Source organism: Entelurus aequoreus, linkage group LG17, assembly GCF_033978785.1.
Source record: "Entelurus aequoreus isolate RoL-2023_Sb linkage group LG17, RoL_Eaeq_v1.1, whole genome shotgun sequence".
In the NCBI taxonomy this organism is placed as follows: Eukaryota; Metazoa; Chordata; class Actinopteri; order Syngnathiformes; family Syngnathidae; genus Entelurus; species Entelurus aequoreus.
This window is the reverse complement of record NC_084747.1, coordinates 25,686,197-25,709,380: the sequence shown is the minus strand read 5'-3', so window position 1 is coordinate 25,709,380 and position 23,184 is coordinate 25,686,197. Positions and strand designations below refer to the sequence as shown.

The 23,184-nt window shown below is 33.5% G+C and overlaps 1 protein-coding gene across 3 annotated transcripts in view; it reads right to left on the bottom strand.

Annotated features, from left to right (window-relative positions):
* Positions 1–457: 457 nt before the first annotated feature.
* Positions 458–23,184, bottom strand: part of ydjc (YdjC chitooligosaccharide deacetylase homolog) — a 31,606-nt gene continuing 8,879 nt past the window's right edge. The window contains exons 3-8 of one of the 3 annotated variants that reach the window (XM_062024170.1): positions 20,932–21,107; positions 16,483–16,642; positions 15,118–15,217; positions 10,097–10,274; positions 5,812–6,110; positions 458–3,093 (exon numbers count right to left, since the gene is read on the bottom strand). In XM_062024170.1, the coding sequence (XP_061880154.1) occupies positions 5,816–6,110; positions 10,097–10,274; positions 15,118–15,217; positions 16,483–16,642; positions 20,932–21,095 (897 nt within the window). In that variant the 5' untranslated portion in view covers positions 21,096–21,107 and the 3' untranslated portion in view covers positions 458–3,093; positions 5,812–5,815. The remainder of the gene's footprint in view (positions 3,094–5,811; positions 6,111–10,096; positions 10,275–15,117; positions 15,218–16,482; positions 16,643–20,931; positions 21,108–23,184) is intronic. The other 2 variants (XM_062024171.1, XM_062024169.1) reach the window with 2 other exon arrangements.

The window sequence follows — 23,184 nt, the reverse complement described above, 5'->3', positions numbered from 1 at the left end:
GAGAGAGGTAGCGAGTGCACTGCGCAGTAGAGTGATGAACGGGCCCGGTTGTGTCCTGCACAACTAACAATAAAGCAACCAGAATGTCACAAATCGGCGGCCTCTAATTCTGACCGGAAAGCGGAGCTGAGCAGACCCATTGTAAACTGAAGGGTGTTACCCCCGACGAAAACATCGACCCTGAAGGGAACATCTGCCCTGTACTCCTCGACAACAGTCTGCACTGGAGCCAAACAGCAGGACAGGTGTAACAACTACATTATTACCTGTCACTCTTTATAACTACTTGTGCAGATCTGAATGTTCATTATTGAAATGTTGACCTAAGTTTGAAGCAAAGGTGCTAATACTAATTGAAGTTATTGAAAAAAGTAAAACTGGAGTAAAACTCCATGTGATACATACAGCAATATATCAATAAAAAAATGCAATAACATTCATGTTCATTATTGTATGATTTATTTATATGATACATGACTTAAGGGACACCATGTAAATGTTTGTTTTTTTCCACAGTTGTAATGTTCCACACCAAAGAACACGTACTAAAAAAAAGAACTGACTTCATGGATGGCCGACATGTTTATTAATCATATTCATCCCACAATGGGGAAATGATGCAGCTTTTACTGTACATACAGTAAGAAGTAAGAGTCATTTAGATCCTCATTTCGGTCATTTGAAGTGCTCTCCAAATATGAACGCAGTATGGGACAGTCCTGATCTTCTGCTTCCTGGAAGCAAACGTTACTCGATGATGAATTTAGCACAAAAGGTGTGCACGCCTATGGCTGCACGCTCTTTGATTCCATGCAGACGTTTGCTGAAATGAAAAGAGTTGATTTTGTTCCTGATGAACGTCCACTCAGCAGCCATCTTGACAGAGCCACAGAGATGTTTGCACATGTATTCAAAGAGTAAAAGTGTGACGCTCACATGCTGTCCATGTCTTCTGGTCCTCCTTGAGATGCTTCTGCTCCTTCATTGGAGTCCAGCTGTGTTGGATTCAACTGATTGGACTTAATTAGGAGAGGCACACACCTGTCTATAGAAGACCTTCCAGCTCACAAATGAGAATCATGAGGTCCAAGGAACTGAGGAACGGCCCAAGGATCTCAGAGACGGAATTGCGGAAAGGCACTGATCTAGTCAAGGTTAAAAAAGAAGCTTCCTAAGAGCACAGTGGCCTCCGTGGCCTTCTTCAGTGGAAGAAGTTTGGGAGGACCACAACTCTTCTTAGACCAGGCCGTCCAGCCAAACTGAGCAATGGTGGAAGAAGAGCCTTGGTGAGAGAGGCCAAGAAGAAACTTCCTGGCCTTAATTCTAGGAAGTATTTATGGAGAAACCCAGCTGCCCGATATGCATGTCACAGCAAATGAGAATCATGAGGTCCAAGGAAAAGAGGAACTGCCCAAGGATCTCAGAGACAGAATTGACTTGACTTGACTTTATTAATTCATGCTTGCAGTGGAGCCAAGGCCCCACTGAAAAAACAGCTGAACTTTACAATGAATATCAAACAAACAAAGATAAAAAAAAAAGAAAAGAACAGATGGTATTTTATATAAAAAAAACAAAAAACATTTTCAGGGCAACAGCAGCATGGAAACTATTAGCATTCTGGTATATGACTGTATTACTTATTTAATTAGATAGTGTCATTATACAGTTTAATTGCAGTATGCAGGGTAGAGTTTTTAAGTCTCTTTGTCTTGGCTTTGGGCTCGGGTTCAGCCAGCTTATGTTGGTTCCTCAATGTCCTGGCAGTGCGGCTGCCTCGTGTTGGAGGTAGCAGGTCATGCAGAGGGTGTTGCTCATCATGCATATCCCTGACCAGCTTCACTGCAGCCTCCTCTCTCCTTGGAGTGATGGTAGTGAATTGCGGCAAGGCACAGATCTGGCCATGGTTACAAAAGAAGGTTTCTAAGAGCACAGTGGCCTCCGTGATCCTTCAGTGGAAGAAGTTTGGGAGGACCACAACTCTCCCTAGACATGGCCGTCCAGCCAAACTGAGCAATGGTGGGAGAAGAGCCTTAGTGAGAGAGGTCAAGAAGAACCAAAGATCCCTATGGCTGAGCTCCAGAGATGCAGTAGGGAGATGAAGAAAGTTCCACAAAGTCAACTGTCACTGCAGCTCTCCACCATCCATCCATCCATCCATTTTCTACCGCTTATTCCCTTTTGGGGTCGCGGGGGGCGCTGGAGCCTATCTCAGCTACAATCGGGCGGAAGGCGGGGTACACCCTGGACAAGTCGCCACCTCATCGGTCGGGGCTTTATGGCACAGTGGCCCGACTGAAGCCTCTCCTCAGTGCAAGACTTATGAAAGCCCACATAGTTTGCCAAAAAACACATGAAGGACTCTCAGAGTCTGAGGAATTAGATTCTCTGGTCTGATGAGACCAAGATTGAACTTTCTGGCCTTACTTCTAGGCGGTATGTCTGGAGAAAACCATCTGCCCAATACAATCCCAACAGTGAAACATGGTGGTGGCAGCATCATGCTATGGGGGTGTTTGTCAGTTGCAGAGACAGGACGACTGATTTAAATCGGAGGAAAGATGAATGCGGCCAAGTACAGAGAAATCCTGGAAGAAAACCTCTTCCAGAGTGCTCAGGACCTCAGACTAGACCCAAGGTTCACCTTCCAAACAGACGGTGACTCTAAGCACACAGCTAAAATAACAAAGGAGTGGCTTCGGAACCATTCTTCACTGGCCCAGCCAGAGCCCTGACCTAAACCCAACGTCCACTAACGTTCCCAAGAAGACTCATGGCTGTACTCAAAAGGTGCAAATACTCAGTACTCAGCAAAGTACTCAATACTTATGAGCACTTTTCTTTGGAATAACTCTGCAAACATTTCTACATTTCTCTTTTGTTCTGTCAAGATGGCTGCTGAGAAATAAAATCAACTCTTTTCATTTTAGCAAATGTCTGCAACCAAACAAAGACTCAAACATTTAAAGGCGTCTGAACAATTTCCATAGCTACTGTACGTACACAAGTACAGTAGACCTTGTAAACATTGGTAGAAGTACACACTCTTAGTGCACTTAAAGATGGACGACTGCTGAGTAACTTTTCCAAACTCTAGGAGAGTGAAATATGATAAATATTAGACTTACTGTAAGTGTGTATAAAAGATGATATAAATATTACTGTAAATGTGTATGGAAGATGATATGAATATTACTATAAGTGTGTATGAAAGATGATATAAATATCACTGTGTGTATGAAAGATGATATAAATATTACTGTAAGTGTGTAAGATTATATAAATATTACTGTAAGTGTGTATGTAAAATGATATAAATATTACTGTAAGTGTGCATTAAAGATAATATAAATAATATGTATATGAAAGATGGTATAAATATTACAGTACGTGTGTATGTAAGATGTTATAAATATTACTGTAAGTGTGTAATATGATATAAATATTACTGTAAGTGTGTATGAAAGATGATATAAATATTACTGTAAGTGTGTAAGATTGTATAAATATTACTTTAAGTGTGTATGAAAGATGGTATAAATATTACGGTAAGTGTGTATGTAAGATTATATAAATATTATTGTGTGTAAGATGATATAAATATTACTGTAAGTGTGTCTGAAAGATTATATAAATATTACTGTAAGTGTGTAAGATGATATAATTATTACTGTAAGTGTGTATGAAAAATGATATAAATATTACTGTAAGTGTGTAAGATTGTATAAATATTACTGTAAGTGTGTATGAAAGATGGTTTAAATATTACGGTGTGTATGTAAGATGATATACATATTACTGTGTGTAAGATGATATAAAAATTACTGTAAGTGTGTATGAAAGATGATATAAATATTACTGTGCGTAAGATGATATAATTATTACTGTGTGTATGAAAGATGATATACTTGTTACTGCAAGTGTATATGAAAGATTATATAATTATTATTATAAGTGTGTAAGATTATATAAATATTACTGTAAGTGTGTATGAAAGATTATATCATTATTACTGTAAGTGTGTAAGATGATATAATTACTACTGTGTGTATGAAAGATGATATAAATATTACTATGTGTAAGATGATATAAGTATTCATGTAAGTGTGTATGAAAGATGATATAAATAGTACTGTAAGTGTGTAAGATGATATAAATATTACTGTAAGTGTGTATGAAAGATGATATCATTATTACTGTAAGTGTGTAAGATGATATAATTACTACTGTATGTATTAAAGATGATATAAATGTTACTGTGAGTGTGTATGAAAGATTATATAAATATTACTGTGTGTAAGATGATATAAATATTACTGTAAGTGTGTAAGATGATATAAATATTACTGTGTGTATGAAAGATGATATAAATATTACTGTAAGTATGTAAGATGATATAAATATTACTGTAAGTGTGTATGAAATAAATATAAATATTACTGTAAGTTCGTAAGATGATATAAATATTACTGTGTGTATGAAAGATGATATAAATATTACTGTAAGTGTGTATGAAATAAATATAAATATTACTCTAAGTTTGTAAGATTATATAAATATTACTGTAAGTGTGTATGAAAGATGATATAAATATTACTGTATGTAAGATGATATAGATATTACTGTAAGTATGTAAGATGATATAAATATTACTGTAAGTATGAAAGATGATGTAAATATTACTGTAAGTATGTAAGATGATATAAGTATTAATGTAAGTGTGTATGAAAGATGATATAAATAGTACTGTAAGTGTGTAAGATGATATAAATATTACTGTAAGTTTGTATGAAAGATGATATCATTATTACTGTAAGTGTGTAAGATGATATAATTACTACTGTATGTATTAAAGATGATATAAATGTTACTGTGAGTGTGTATGAAAGATGATATTATTATTACTGTAAGTGTGTAAGATGATATAATTACTACTGTATGTATTAAAGATTATATAAATGTTACTGTGAGTGTGTATGAAAGATGATATCATTATTACTGTAAGTGTGTAAGATGATATAATTACTACTGTATGTATTAAAGATGATATAAATGTTACTGTGAGTGTGTATGAAAGATGATATAAATATTACTGTGTGTAAGATTATATAAATATTACTGTAAGTGTGTAAGATGATATAAATATTACTGTGTGTATGAAAGATGATATAAATATTACTGTAAGTATGTAAGATGATATAAATATTACTGTAAGTGTGTATGAAATAAATATAAATATTACTGTAAGTTTGTAAGATGATATAAATATTACTGTGTGTATGAAAGATGATATAAATATTACTGTAAGTGTGTATGAAATAAATATAAATATTACTGTAAGTTTGTAAGATTATATAAATATTACTGTAAGTGTGTATGAAAGATGATATAAATATTACTGTATGTAAGATGATATAGATATTACTGTAAGTTTGTAAGATGATATAAATATTACTGTAAGTATGAAAGATGATGTAAATATTACTGTAAGTATGTAAGATGATATAAATATTGCTGTAAGTGTGTATGAAAGATGATATAAATATTACTGTAAGTGTGTATGAAATATGATATAAATATTACTGTAAGTATGTAAGATGATATAAATATGACTGTAAGTGTGTATGAAAGATGATATAAATATTACTGTAAGTGTGTATGAAATATGATATAAATATTACTGTAAGTATGTAAGATGATATAGATATTACTGTAAGTATGTAAGATGATATAAATATGACTGTAAATGTGTATGAAAGATGATATAAATATTAGTCTAAATGTGTAAGATGATATAAGTATTAAACTTACGGTATCAAAGATCCTTAAAAGTGCAGATGTGCACACGCTGGTGCAGGAAGAAGGCCATCAGAGAAGGATCCAGGAGGACGTTGAGTTCGTGTCGCCGCTCCTCCGACTGGGAGAAGTCATCGGGTCCTTGGCCACAGCCGCCCTCTGGGGGCTGACTGGGGTATCCCGGGTGCACCATCAGTTCAGCTGTGACCACCTGCTGGGCACAGGTGGAGGTCACATGACCCAGCGCTCGCTGCAGGTTGCACACGGACATGTGCTGTCCCACTGTGCTCAGGCCCAGGTAGACTTCTGGCCACCTGTGGACGTCCAACAGATTGTCAGCCAGAAGCCATAACCTCATTAATCATTTTCATCATCTCATTCATTATAACCTCATTAATAATGATCTCATTCATCATAACCTCATTAATAATTATCATCATTTATCATACCCTCGTTAATAACTATCATCAATCATCAAAACCTCATTAATAATCATCATCTCATTCATCATGACCTCATTAATAATTATCATCTCTTCATCATAACCTCATTATTTATCATCTCATTCATAATAACCTTAGTAATAATTATCATCTCATTCACCGTAACCTCTTTAATAATTATCATATCATTCATCATAACCTCATTAGTAATTATCATCATCTAATTCATCTTAACCTCATTAATAAATATCATCTCCATCATAACCTCATTAATAGTTATTATCAATCATCATAACTTCATTAATAATTATCATCTCGTTCATAACTTCATTAATAATTATCATCTCGTTCATAACCTCATTAATAATTATCATCATCTCATTCATCATAACCTCATTATTTATCATTTCATTCATAATAACCTCAATAATTATCATCATATATATATATATATATATATATATATATATATATATATATATATATATATATATATATATATATATATATATATATATATATATATATATATATATATATATATATATATACACTACCGTTCAAAAGTTTGGGGTCACCCAAACAATTTTGTGGAATAGCCTTCATTTCTAAGAACAACTGTCGAGTTTCAGATGAAATTTCTCTTTTTCTGGCCATTTTGAGCGTTTAATTGACCCCACAAATGTGATGCTCCAGAAACTCAATCTGCTAAAAGGAAGGTCAGTTTTGTAGCTTCTGTAACAAGCTAAACTGTTTTCAGATGTGTGAACATGATTGCACAAGGGTTTTCTAATCATCAATTAGCCTTCTGAGCCAATGAGCAAACACATTGTACCATTAGAACACTGGAGTGATAGTTTCTGGAAATGGGCCTCTATACCCCTATGTAGATATTGCACCAAAAACCAGACATTTGCAGTTAGAATAGTCATTTACCACATTAGCAATGTATAGAGTGTATTTCTTTAAAGTTAAGACTAGTTTAAAGTTATCTTCATTGAAAAGTACAGAGTGCTTTTCCTTCAAAAATAAGGACATTTCAATGTGACCCCAAACTTTTGAACGGTAGTATATATATATATATATATATATATATATATATATATATATATATATATATATATATATAGACAGAAAGTTACAGGAATGTATACTCTATTCCATGCTTACATCTCATTGTGCAACATGTGAATGTTTTAAGGGGATTTAAATGAGATCTCTGAAAGTGGTACAAATTATTTCCAAAGTAGGACCCCCAAACCAGATACGCTGGTACATAGCTCATGAAAAAAAATATTTTTTTCATTTTTTTCATTGGAAGTCACTTAAATGAGAAAATAATCCCATGAAAATGACATCACTTGTACGCTTCTCTTGAGTTTCTGCTCCGCCATCTTTCTCCTGTAGGGAGGTCACTTCGCTTCGAGGGAGGTACTATGCCCTTACCCCCCCCGACCTGGCGGACAATTCCAAGGCGCAAAAGCAAGGAGGGAGGGCAAAAGCCAGGGCGGGGGAGGGGTATTCCAATTGAGTATCCGTCCGTCCATTTTCACTTTTTGAACATTGGGAGCACATTTAAAAATCCTGCGATAATAATGATCATTTTGGTCGCAGTAATAGTGATGAGAAATGTTCACACCCTGACCACCCTCTGTAATAGGGTTGTACTGATACCAATATTTTGGTACCGTTACCAGTACAAAATGTATTTAGATACTTTTCTAAATAAAGGGGACCACAAAAAATTGCATTTTTGGCTTTATTTTAACAAAAAATCTTACAGTACATTAAACATATGTTTCTTATTGCAATGGAAGAACAATTTTGTCCTTAAATAAAATAGTAAACATACTAGACAACTTGTGTTTTAGTAGTAAGTAAACAAACAAAGGCTCCTAATTAGTCTGCTGACGTATGCAGTAACATATTGTGTCATTTTATTTTGTCAACATTATTCATCTACTTGTTCATTTCCTGTTAATATCTGCTTTCTTCCTGTTTCAACATGTTCTATCTACACTTCGGTTCAAATGTAATAATCACTTATTGTTAGAAAAATTGTTTCTAAATGATCACAAAAACTTTGTGTTACATTGAGTGAGAAGCAACGGCTGTCTTTGAAACCTACCAAGAGTAAGGCTCGTAAAACTCCACTGTGTAGGGGGGAAGCAAGATGAAGGTGTTCCTGTTTCTTTCATGTAATATAATCAAACTATGGACTATAAAAGCGAAGAGGAAGCAGGACCAGAATCCCCACCAGGCGACCTCCTTTTTCAACTGTTTTACGAACCTCTTTTTGAACTCGTTTACGACCTTTTCTGTGAAGTGTTTACGACCTTTTCTTTTGAACTGTTCTGTAACCAAAGGCAACGCTGTTTACGACCCACTTGCCTTTTGGAAGCAGCTGTGGTTATGTGGTCAGAGAAAGTCAAATAAAGGAGGAGTTGTACAATCTTTCGCCAGAGCGTGCTAAAACACTGTGCAAAGGTACAGTGTCCAGGCGACTCTCCTCAATATTGAGCCAAATTGAATTCTGTCTCTGTTTAATTCTTTGCCTCTTGTCTTGTTTAATAGTTGTCATCAGTGTTTGTACCTGACACTTATTCTTCTGTTGTTTGGATACTTTACTTTAGTTTTGGATGATACCACAAATTTAGGTATCGATTCAAAGTCCTCATGTTTCCAGGGACGTATTTCCTGAGTTTATAAACATAATATTAATTTTTTTTTAAAAAGGAAAAATTATTTTGTGATGATAAAAAATATGGATGTAATCATATTAGTATCGAGTAGATACGCTATTTTACTTGGTATCATTACAGTGGATGTCAGGTGTAGATCCACCCATTTGTTTACATTTAGGGGTGCTAGCTTGCTTTTAGCGGTGAGCTATTGTATTCTCCTACGGTGTGTAGTGAAGCATGTTTAGCTATTCCTCGTCCTCCAGTGATAATGTTACTTGTACGAAACGTACTTTATTTGTCGCCATAGAGGCGAGGATTAGTGGTTTAGAAGTAGCTAAAACACTGCCGACTGCGGATGAGTGATAGCCGCTAGCTAGCTAGCCATTAAAGCACCTCTTCCTGAGGGCGTTTCAGTTTTATAACTTCACCTTTACCGTTAGTTTTTAGGCCAAAATGCATCCGTTCTCCCTTTGCTGTCTAGACACCGTGTCTGCTAATAAGTACTCGTGTGTGTGCGCTGCCGAACATGCTCCTCTGCTTGTAAAAACAGCAATGTCACGACGTGACGACCGGTACTTTTCAAACAGAGTATAGTACCGTTTTTTAATTCATTAGTACTGTGATACTATACTAGTACCGGTATACCGTACAACCCTAATGTGTACCCTAGGCACCATCCAGAAAACTACACTCGTCTGCAGGTGTTCGGGTTCCTGTACTCTGGAATGTTCTCCCAGTAACAGTTAGAGATGTCACCTCAGTAGAATCATGTAAGTCCCATTTTAAAACTCATTTATGTAGCCTCGCTTTGAAAAAGACTCTGTTTTAGACCAGCTGACCTGCTGCTTCTCTTTTCTGCCCCCCCCCCCCCCTCTCCTGCATGGAGAGGTTGCACGGTGACCACGAATAATCCCTGACCCAGGGTGGCTAACTCCTCCATAACATGGAAGAAGACCGCCTACGACCTCTGCTGGCTCCTCAACGGTCTGGACTCTTACATGTTCATGAAAGTCATATTTAATGGTAATACCCACTTGGCGGCCATTGCTCACCCAGCAGGGGGGTTCCCACCCATGAATAATTTGAATCATCAATATATAATGTTGATTATTATTTGGGCCATAATGGTCCAGGATTAAGGAGCTCAGGGTCCCTTGTAGAAAAGCCTCCCACCTGATGCCGAAGCGCTTGAAGACGGGGATGGAGTCCAGGGCGTCCTTCTCCACCTGGGTGTAGAAGCTGTGAAGGTGTGCTGGCAGCCACGTGCAGCTCTTCAGAGCAGGCTCCACTGGAACGCGGGTGTAGACGATCCTGTACTCGGCCAGGACCTGGGCAAACACCTCACGCACCTCTGCACACACACACACACCTTCATTAATAAGGCCGTCATCAAAGACTAAGGAGCTGCTGGTAGATCTGAGGAGAAGGAAGGCACCAGTGACCCCTGTTTCCATCCGTGGGGTCCATGCGGACATTGTAACAGACCGTAACTACAGAGGAGTCCACACTGACAATGAACTAGACTGGTCTAAGAAGACAGATACAAAACTGGACTGGTCTAAGAAGACGGATACAAAACTGGACTGTTCTAAGAACACGGATACAAAACTGGACTGGTCTAAGAACACGGATACAAAACTGGACTGGTCTAAGAACACGGATACAAATCTTGACTGGTCTACGAACACAGAGACAAAACTGGACTGGTCTAAGAACACGGAGACAAAACTGTATTGGTCTAAGAACACTGATACAAAACTGGACTGGTCTAAGAAGACGGATACATAACTTGACTAGTCTAAGAAGACGGATACATAACTTGACTAGTCTAAGAACACGGATACAAAACCGGACTGGTGCAAGAAGACGGATACAAAACCTGACTGGTCTAAGAACACAGATACAAAACTGGACTGGTCTAAGAACATGGAGACAAAACTAGGCTCGTCTAAGAACACAGATACAAAACTGGACTGGTCTAAGAACACGGAGACAAAACTAGGCTAGTCTAAGAACACAGATACAAAACTGGACTGGTCTAAGAAGACGGATACAAAACTGGACTGGTCTAAGAAGACAAATACAAAACTGGACTAGTCTAAGAAGACGGATACAAAACTGGACTGATTTAAGAACACGGATACAAAACTGGACTGGTCTAAGAACACGGAGACAAAAAGGACCTGAGGAGGCTGAGGTCTTTTAACATCTGCAGGAAGATGCTCCTTGTTTTCTTAGTTAGATATACAGTTTTTTTAAATTTTTTATTTAGCCTTTATTTAACCAGGTAATATCCCATTGAGATCAAAGATCTCTTTTCCAAGGGAGACCTGGCCTAGAGGGCAGCAGCAAGGTTACATTAAAAAACAGTAAACAACACATAAAACATCACATTTACAACATTAAAACTTGCTCACATAACACATGTGCATACAGACAAGGTAGACTGCAATCCTTTCACAGAAGCTTTAAACTCATTCAATGTAACAAGGGTTTGAAGTTTAATATTCGATTGTAGGTTATTCCAAGCCTTCGGTGCTGAAAACCTAAATGCTTTCTTGCCCAGTTCAGTTCTTACTTTGGGGACGACAAATTGCAGAACATTCATTGAACGAAAATTGTGACTTCCTTGTTTCTTTGTTAAAAGACAAGATACAGTACTGCATCTTTATATTGTCTTCAAAGTAGTACTGTATATTGTCTTCAAAGTACTGCATAGTACTTTACATTGTCTTCAAAGTACTGCATAGTACTTTATATTGTCTTCAAAGTAGTACTTTATATTGTCTTCAAAGTACTATATTGTACTTTATATTGTCTTCGAAGTACTGCATATTATTTTATATTGTCTTCAAAGTATTTTATTCTGTCTTCAAAGTATTTTATATTTTCTTCAAACTTTGAACACAATATAAAATACTTTGAAGTTCAAAGTATTTTATATTTTCTTCAAACTTTGAAGACAATACAAAATACTTTGAAGTTCAAAGTATTATATATTGTCTTCAAAGTACTGCATAGTACTTTATATTGTCTTCAGAGTACTGAATGGTACTTTATATTGTCTTCAAAGTACTTTATATTGTCTTCAAAGTACTGCATAGTACTTTATATTGTCTTTAAAGTGTACAACCCTTCACTGAAATATGGACTTCTGTCCAGGCTGGAACCAATTCTTCATATTTACATTGTTTCTTATGGAGAAATGTGCTTCCCTATACAAACTTTTCCATTGACAAACCCTGTTCAAGAAGTTTGTAAACTGTATTATTTATATTTACATTGTTTCTTATGGAGAAATGTGCTTCCCTATACAAACTTTTCCATTGACAAACCCTGTTCAAGAAGTTTGTAAACTGTATTATTTATATTTACATTGTTTCTTATGGAGAAATGTGCTTCCTTATGCAAACTTTTCCATTGACAAACCCTGTTCAAGAAGTTTGTAAACTATTATTTATATTCACATGGTTTCTTATGGAGAAATGTGCTTCCCTTTACAAACTTTTCCATTGACAAACCCCGTTCAAGAAGTTTGTAAACTGTATTATTTATATTCACATGGTTTCTTATGGAGAAATGTGCTTCCCTATACAAACTTTTCCATGGACAAACCCTGTTCAAGAAGTTTGTAAACCGTATTATTTATGTTTACATTGTTTCTTATGGAGAAATGTGCTTCCCTTTAAACACTTTTCCATTGACAAACCCTGTTCAAGAAGTTTTTAAACTGTATTATTTATATTCACATGGTTTCTTATGGAGAAATGTGCTTCACTATACAAACTTTTCCATTGACAAACCCTGTTCAAGACGTTTGTAAACTGTATTATTTATATTTACATTGTTTCTTATGGAGAAATGTGCTTCCCAATACGAACTTTTCCATTGACAAACCCTGTTCAATAGGTGTGTAAACTGTATTATTTATATTTACATGGTTTCTTAAGGAAAAATGTGCTTCCCTTTACAAACTTTTCCATTGACAAACCCTGTTCAAAAAGTTTGTATACTGTATTATTTGTATTCACATGGTTTCTTATGGAGACATTTGCTTCCCTATACAAACTTTTTCATTGACAAACCCTGTTCAAGAAGTTTGTAAACTGTATTATTCATGTTTACATTGTTTCTTATGGAGAAATGTGCTTCCCTATACAAACTTTTACATGGACAAACCCTGTTCAAGAAGTTTGTAAACTGTATTATTTATATTTACATTGTTTCTTATGGAGAAATGTGCTTCCCTATACAAACTTTTCCATTGACAAACCCTGTTCAAGAAGTTTGTAAACTGTATTATTTATGTTTACATTGTTTCTTATGGAGAAATGTGCTTCCCTTTATACACTTTTCCATTGACAAACCCTGTTCAAGAAGTTTTTAAACTGTATTATTTATATTCACATGGTTTCTTATGGAGAAATGTGCTTCCCTATACGAACTTTTCCATTGACAAACCCTGTTCAATAGGTGTGTAAACTGTATTATTTATATTTACATTGTTTCTTAAGGAAAATGTGCTTCCCTTTACAAACTTTTCCATTGACAAACCCTGTTCAAAAAGTTTGTATACTGTATTATTTGTATTCACATGGTTTCTTATGGAGAAATTTGCTTCCCTATACAAACTTTTTCATTGACAAACCCTGTTCAAGAAGTTTGTAAACTGTATTATTCATGTTTACATTGTTTCTTATGGAGAAATGTGCTTCCCTATACAAACTTTTACATGGACAAACCCTGTTCAAGAAGTTTGTAAACTGTATTATTTATATTTACATTGTTTCTTATGGAGAAATGTGCTTCCCTATACAAACTTTTCCATTGACAAACCCTGTTCAAGAAGATTGTAAACTGTATTATTTATGTTTACATTGTTTCTTATGGAGAAATGTGCTTCCCTTTATACACTTTTCCATTGACAAACCCTGTTCAAGAAGTTTTTAAACTGTATTATTTATATTCACATGGTTTCTTATGGAGAAATGTGCTTCCCTATACGAACTTTTCCATTGACAAACCCTGTTCAATAGGTGTGTAAACTGTATTATTTATATTTACATTGTTTCTTAAGGAAAAATGTGCTTCCCTTTACAACTTTTCCATTGACAAACCCTGTTCAAAAAGTTTGTATACTGTATTATTTGTATTCACATGGTTTCTTATGGAGAACTTTGCTTCCCTATACAAACTTTTTCATTGACAAACCCTGTTCAAGAAGTTTGTGAACTGTATTATTTATGTTTACATTGTTTCTTATGGAGAAATGTGCTTCCCTATACAAACTTTTACATGGACAAACCCTGTTCAAGAAGTTTGTAAACTGTATTATTTATATTTACATTGTTTCTTATGGAGAAATGTGCTTCACTATACAAACTTTTCCATTGACAAACCCTGATCAAGACGTTTGTAAACTGTATTATTTATATTTACATTGTTTCTTATGGAGAAATGTGCTTCCCTATACAAACTTTTCCATTGACAAACCCTGTTCAATAAGTGTGTAAACTGTATTATTTATATTTACATTGTTTCTTAAGGAAAAATGTGCTTCCCTTTACAAACTTTTCCATTGACAAACGCTGTTCAAAAAGTTTGTATACTGTATTATTTGTATTCACATGGTTTCTTATGGAGAAATGTGATTCCCTATACAAACTTTTCTATGGACAAACCCTGTTCAAGAAGTTTGTAAACTGTATTATTTATGTTTACATTGTTTCTTCCATCCTGTTTCTTATGGAGAAATGTGCTCCCCTATACAAACTTTTCCAATGACAAACCCTGTTCAATACATCTGTCAACTGTATTATTTATATTTACGTGTCACTTTGTTCAAATACTTGTGTGCTGACCATGGCTCTTACAGCCCTGAGTACATGTGTGTGTACATATGTGTGTGTGTACAAATGTGTGTGCATACGTGTGTACAGTACATACAGTATGCGTGTATATGTGTGTGTGTACAGTACATACAGTATGTGTGTAAACATATGTGTGTACAGTACATACAGTAAGTGTACAGTACATGTGTACACATGTGTGTACAGTAAATGTGTGTACATGTGTGTACAGTGGGTGTGTGTATAGTACGTGTGTGTGTACATGTGTGTATTATCTGGCAGTACATGTGCATGTGTGTGTGCATATGTGTGTAGAGTACACATTTGTGTACATGTGCGTATTACCTGGCAGTACATGTACATGCTGATGTCCATCCATGTGATGAGGCAGGTGACCTGTCAGTTCTTTGAACAGCCTCACCTGCGCTCTCAACTCCTGCTTTACCTGCGCGCGCGCACACACACACACACACACACACACACACACACACACACACACACACACACACACACACACACACACACACACACACACACACACACGCACACACACACGTGTGTCACTTGTGCAGAGAGAGACTTGACCTACATTTGATGACCTTGAAGAGTCATGCCAGGAACATTAGTAGTACTATAGGGTTATCAATATGATAATTAATAAAAATATAAATATCAATATGATGGTAAATATAAACATAAATATCAATATGATAATACATATGAATATGATGGTAAATATAAACACATATGAATATGATGGTAAATGTAAATATGAAGATGATGGTAAATATAAACATAAATATGAATATGATGGTAAATAATAATATGATGATAAATATGAAAATTATAAATATAAATATGATGGAAAATATAGATATGATAGTAAATATGAATATGGTGATAAATATGAACATGATGGTAAACTCAAATATGATGGTAAATATAAAAAAGATGATAAATATAAAATTGATGATAAATATGATACAAATTAATATGATAGGTATGGTTATAAATATGAATATTATGATAAATATTAAAATGATGATAAATATAAATATGGTGGTAAATGTAAATATGATAGTAAATATGAATATGATGATAAATAGAATAAAATGAATACGATGATAAATATGATACACATTAATATGATGATAAATATGAATATTATGATAAATATAAATATGGTGATAAATATTATTATGATGATAACTATGAATATGATTATACATATGGTGAAACATTTGATGATAAATATGAATATGTTGATAAAAATGAATAAGATGATAGGTATGATGATAAATATGAATTTGATGATACATATGATTAATATGAATTATGTGATAAATATGGTGATGAATATAAATATGATAAATATTATCAATATGAATATGATGATGAATATAAATATGATCAATATTATCAATATAAATATGATGATGAATACGGTGATAAATATGAATATGATAGTAAATATGATGGTAAATATGATACATATGATCAATATGATGATAAATATGATAAGTATGAATATGATAGTAAATATGATAAATATGATCAATATGACTATGTCGGTAAATATGATAAATATGATGATAAATATGATGTAAATATGATAAATATGATGATCAATACGATGGTAAATATGATGGTAAATATGATAAATATGATGGTAAATATGATGAATATGAGGGGGGGTGTTGCTGGCAGCACCTGTTCCATGCTGAGCTGCTGTTTCTGCAGGGCCTGGCGGAAGCCCATCTTGCCGTGGAAGAAGCCGCACTGGTTGGTGAGGGTGGAGGTCCTCCTTAGGCTGGCACACACTGGGATGCCCTCCGTCAGGTTGGCATGGAGACCGACTGGGATGCTGTGCCTGACGAGGACAAGCTGACTTTTATTCTGCTGCCTGCAAACACTGGCCATGCATTTGAAACACCTGTATCCTTTAGTGGTGTGGAATATTTGATCCAGTGAAAGGACTGGACAGTTCCACTCCTCAATGCTTCGATAACACGCAGGATTCTCACAGGAATGAGACAAAAACTAAACTGGTACCTACTAATGATTGTGTGCTTAGCTGTGGTGTAGCGCCTAGTAGCCTATATAGCCTAGCATGTTCGGGGTTTGCCCTAGACTGCCGAGATACCTGTGGTGGCGGGGGCGTGGCCACTGTGACATCATCGATAAATTTGCATAATTTACTATGATGATATTTGTTTCTTTAAATAGGCTACACAAAATGTATACATACATTTAAAACAAATCTGCTTTATTAATTAGTATTAACATATATTTTTTAATTGTTTTGCCATATTTTCAATTGTTGCTGCTTTTTGTACAAGGTACTTTGTTGAGATTTGTTCAAGTGTTTCCAGACATAATCTTCTTCTGGTATTATTATAGGATGTACTATAATAATATATACATTCTATTATACAATGCACTATAATAATATAGACATTGTATAATGCATTATAGTATGTACTATAATAATATATACATTATATAATGTATTATAGAATGTACTATAATAATATACACATTGTATAATGTATTGTAGAATGTACTATAGTAATATATACATTCTATAATGTATTATAGGATGTACTATAATAATATATGCATTCTATAATGTATTATAGAATGTAATATAATCATATATACATGCTTTGTTTTATAGAATGTACTATAATAATATATACATTCTATAATGCATTATAGCATGTACTATATAATATATACATTCTATAATGTATTATAGAATGTACTATAATAATATATACATTCTATGTTGTATTACAGAATGTACTATGATAATATATACATGCTATACTGTATTATAGAATGTACTCCATCCATCCATCCATTTTCTACCGCTTATTCCCTTTGGGGACGCGGGGGGCGCTGGAAGCTATCTCAGCTACAATCGGGCGGAAGGCGGGGTACACCCTGGACAAGTCGCCACCTCATCGCAGTGCTATAGAATGTACTATGATAATATATACATTCTATAATCTATTGTAGTATATACTATAATAATATATACATTTGTAATGTATTATAGAATGTACTATAATAATATATACATTCTATAATGTATTATAGGATGTACTATAATAATATATGCATTCTATAATGTATTATAAAATGTACTATAATCATATATACATGCTATGTTTTATAGAATGTACTATAATAATATATAAATTCTATAATGTATTATAGAACGTACTATAATAATATATACATTCTATAATGCATTATAGAATGTACTATAATAATATATACATTCCATAACGTATTACAGAATGTACTATAATAATAACTACATTCTAAATTGTATTATAGGATGTAATATGATAATATACACATTCTATAATGTATTGTAGAATGTACCACAATAATATATACATTCTATAATCTATTGTAGAATGTACTATAATAATATATACAATCTATAATTTATTATAGATGTACTACAATAATATATACATTCCATAACGTATTACAGAATGTACTATAATAATATCTACATTCTAAATTGTATTATAGAATGTAATATGATAATATACACATTCTATAATGTATTGTAGAATGTACTATAATAATATATACATTCTATAATCTATTGTAGAATGTACTATAATAATATATACAAATCTATAATGTATTATAGAATGTACTATGATAATATATATACACATACTATAATGTACTATAGAATGCACTATAATAATATATACTTTCTATAATGTATTATAGAGTGTACTATAATAATATATACATTCTATAATGTATTATAGGATGTAGTATAGTAATATATACATTCTATAATGTATGATAGAATGAACTATAATAATATATACATTCTATAATATATTATAGGATATAGTTGAGTTTAGAGACTACGTCTGTCTGTTTCGCTTTGTCTTCTTAAAAGTCTCCACTGTCCTCTTAATGTTTGCATATTGTGTAGATGTCTGTCCGCGGATATATCTGCAATATGTACAAAATTCACATCCACATCACAGACATGCTGACAATGCTCCAGACAATGGTGTGTGTTTTGTTTACATCCGGTTTCGGTGGCGCGGTTTTTGGTTCTATTTTCGGTGGTCAAGTTTTCAGTACATCACTTGTTAATAGTGCACAAGTAATACGCTATATATATATAAATTCATACTGTAATGACCAGCTAATGTCAGTGTTTTATGTGATATGTCTGTTATAAGATTGGTAATAAAAGTTAAAAATAGCTTTGGCCATTGTGTGATTCCTTCTGGGGGGCTACAATATATTATATGACTTTTTGAAAATGCCATGGTCCTAACCCTTACTCTTAAAAGTATAATTACTGAAGTAGATGGTAATACCTGGTAATAAGGTTGTATTGTGAGTGGTAGACAATAACAATACATAAATAGAGTACAAAACCCAAAACCAGTGAAGTTGTCACGTTGTGTAAATGGTAAATAAAAACAGAATACAATGATTTGCAAATCCTTTTAAAAGACAAGATATTTAATGTTCACACTGAGAAAAGTAATTTTTTTTGCAAATAATCATTAACTTACAATTTAATGGCATCAACACATTGCACAAATGTTGACACAGGGGCATTTTTACCACTGTGTTACATGGCCTTTCCTTTTAACAACACTCATTAAACGTTTAGGAACTGAGGAGACACATTTTTGAAGCCAGTCTAGTACCCGCACTCTTTTACTACGAAGCCACACTGTTGTAACACGTGGCTTGGCATTGTCTTGCTGAAATAAGCAGGGGCGTCCATGATAACGTTGCTTGGATGGCAACTTATGTTGCTCCAAAACTTGTATGTACCTTTCAGCATTAATGGTGCCTTCACAAATGTGTAAGTTATCCATGCCTTGTGCACTAATACACCTCCATACCATCACAGGTGCTGGTTTTTCAACTTTGCGCCGAGAACAATCCGGATGGTTCTTTTTCTCTTTGGTTTAGAGGACAGGACGTCCACAGTTTCCAAAAACAATTTGAATTAGCATTAGTCCATCTTAGATGAGCTCGGGCCCAGCGAAGCCGGCGCCGTTTCTGGGTGTTGTTGATAAATGGCTTTGGCTTTGCATAGCAGAGTTGTAGTTGAGTAGTAGACAATAATAATACATAAATAGAGTACATTAAAGGTTATATTGTGAGTTATAGACAATAATAATACACAAATAGATTACATTAAAGGTTGTATTGTGAGTGGTAGACAATAATAATACATAAATAGAGTACATTAAAGGTTGTATTGTGAGTGGTAGACAATAATAATACATAAGTAGAGTACATTAAAGGTTGTAATGTGAATGGTAGACAATAATAGTACATAAGTAGAGTACATTAAAGGTTGTATTTTGAGTAGTAGACAATAATACATGAATAGAGTACATTAAAGGTTGCATTTTGAGTAGTAGACAATAATACATGAATAGAGTACATTAAAGGTTGTTTTATGAGTGGTAGACAATAATAATACATAAAGAGAGTACATTAAAGGTTGTATTGTGAGTGGTAGACGATAATAATACATGAATAGAGTACATTAAAGGTTGTATTGTGAGTGGTAGGCAATAATAATATATAAATAGAGTACATTAAAGGTTGTATTTGAGTGGTAGACAATAATAATACATAAATAGAGTACATTAAAGGTTATATTGTGAGTGGCAGACAATAGTAATACATAAATAGAGTACATTAAAGGTTGTATTGTGAGTGGTAGACAATAATAATACATAAATAGAGTACATTAAAGGTTGTATTGTGAGTGGTAGACAATAATAATACATAAGTAGAGTACATTAATAGGTTGTAATGTGAGTGGTAGACAATAATAATACATAGAGTACAATAAAGGTTGTATTGTGAGTGGTAGACAATAATAATACATAAGTAGAGTACATTAAAAGGTTGTAATGTGAGTGGTAGACAATAATAATACATAGAGTACATTAAAGGTTGTATTTTGAGTGGCAGACAATAATACATGAATAGAGTACATTAAAGGTTGTTTTGTGAGTGGTAGACAATAATAATACATAAATAGACAACATTAAAGGTCGTATTGTGAGTGGTAGACAATAATAATACAAAAATAGAGTACATTAAAGGTGGTATTATTTGTAATAAAAGTACCTTTTGGCCAAGTCGGAGGCATGCTTGGCAGCACAGGCATTGACCAGCAGGGACACGGTGGAGACGCTCCCTGCCAAGAAGCAATCCACGATGCCCTGGTTCCTCTGGGGACAGTAGCCAAAGTCATCTCCTGTCACCACCAACTTGATTCTGGGCTGTGGCATATTGGCACACCTCTGTGCACACAGAGAGGACACCGGTGTGAAGATGGTATGAACTACATTTTTATGACATTCAACAAGCTACGCTAACCAGCTAATGTTCTTCTTGTTAGCGGAGGGCCTTTCACCTTTCATCCAATAGGATTCTTCACCTCCACATTAAGGTGACTCATGATGATCTGTCATAACAATCTTCATAACAATATGTATTATGTACAATATACACACCGCTAGTATATATATGATGTAGTAACAGACACCTTCATAAAAATATGTAATATGTACAATATACACACTGCAAGTATATATATATAATGTAGTAACAGACACCTTCATAACAATATGCAATATGTACAATATACACACCGCAAGTATATATATAATGTAGTAATAGACACCTTCATAACAATATGTAATATGTACAATATACACACTGCAAGTATATATATAATGTAGTAACAGACACCTTCATAACAATATGTAATACGTACAATTTACACACTGCAAGTATATATATAATGTAACAGACACCTTCATAACAATATGTAATATGTACAATATACACACCGCTAGTATATATATATAGTGTAGTAACAGACACCTTCATAACAATATGTAATATGTACAATATACACACCGCAAGTATATATATAATGTAGTAACAGACACCTTCATAACAATATGTAATATGTACAATATACACACCGCAAGTATATATATAGTGTAGTAATAGACACCTTCATAACAATATGTAATATGTACAATATACACACTGCAAGTATATATATAATGTAGTAACAGACACCTTCATAACAATATGTAATACATACAATTTACACACTGCAAGTACATATATAATGTAACAGACACCTTCATAACAATATGTAATATGTACGATATACACACTGCAAGTATATATATATAAATAAATATAATGTAGTAACAGACACCTTCATAACAATATGTAATATGTACAATATACACACTGCAAGTATATATATAATATAGTAACAGACACCTTCATAACAATATGTATCATGTACAATATAAATACTGCAAGTATATATATAATGTAGTAACAGACACCTTCATAACAATATGTAATATGTACAATATACACACTGCAAGTATATATATAATGTAGTAACAGACACCTTCATAACAATATGTAATATGTACAAGATACACAATGCAAGTATCTATATAAAATGCAGTAACAGACACCTTCATAACAGAATGTAATATGTACAATATACACACTGCAAGTATATATATAAAATGTAGTAACAGACACCTTCATAACAATATGTAATATGTACAATATACACACTGCAAGTATATATATAATGTAGTAACAGACACCTTCATAACAATATGTAATATGTACAAGATACACACTGCCAGTATCTATATAAAATGTAGTAACAGACACCTTCATAACAATACGTAAAATGTACAATATACACACTGCAAGTATATATATAATGTAGTAACAGACACCTTCATAACAATATGTATCACGTACATTATACACACTGCAAGTATATATATATATATATAATGTAGTAACAGACACCTTCATAGCAATATGTACAATATACACACTGCAAGTATATATATAATGTAGTAACAGACACCTTCATAACAATATGTAATATGTAAAATATACATACTGCAAGTATATATATAATGTAGTAACAGACACCTTCATAACAATATGTAATATGTACAAGATACACACTGCAAGTATCTATATAAAATGTAGTAACAGACACCTTCATAACAATATGTAATATGTACAATATACACACTGCAAGTATATATATAATGTAGTAACAGACACCTTCATAACAATATGTATCATGTACATTATACACACTGCAAGTATATATATATATATATATATGTATATATATATATATATATATATATATATATATATATATATATATATATAATGTAGTAACAGACACCTTCATAACAATATGTAATATGTACAATATACACACTGCAAGTATATATATAATGTATTAACAGACACCTTCATAACAATATGTATCATGTACAATATACACACTGCAAGTATATATAT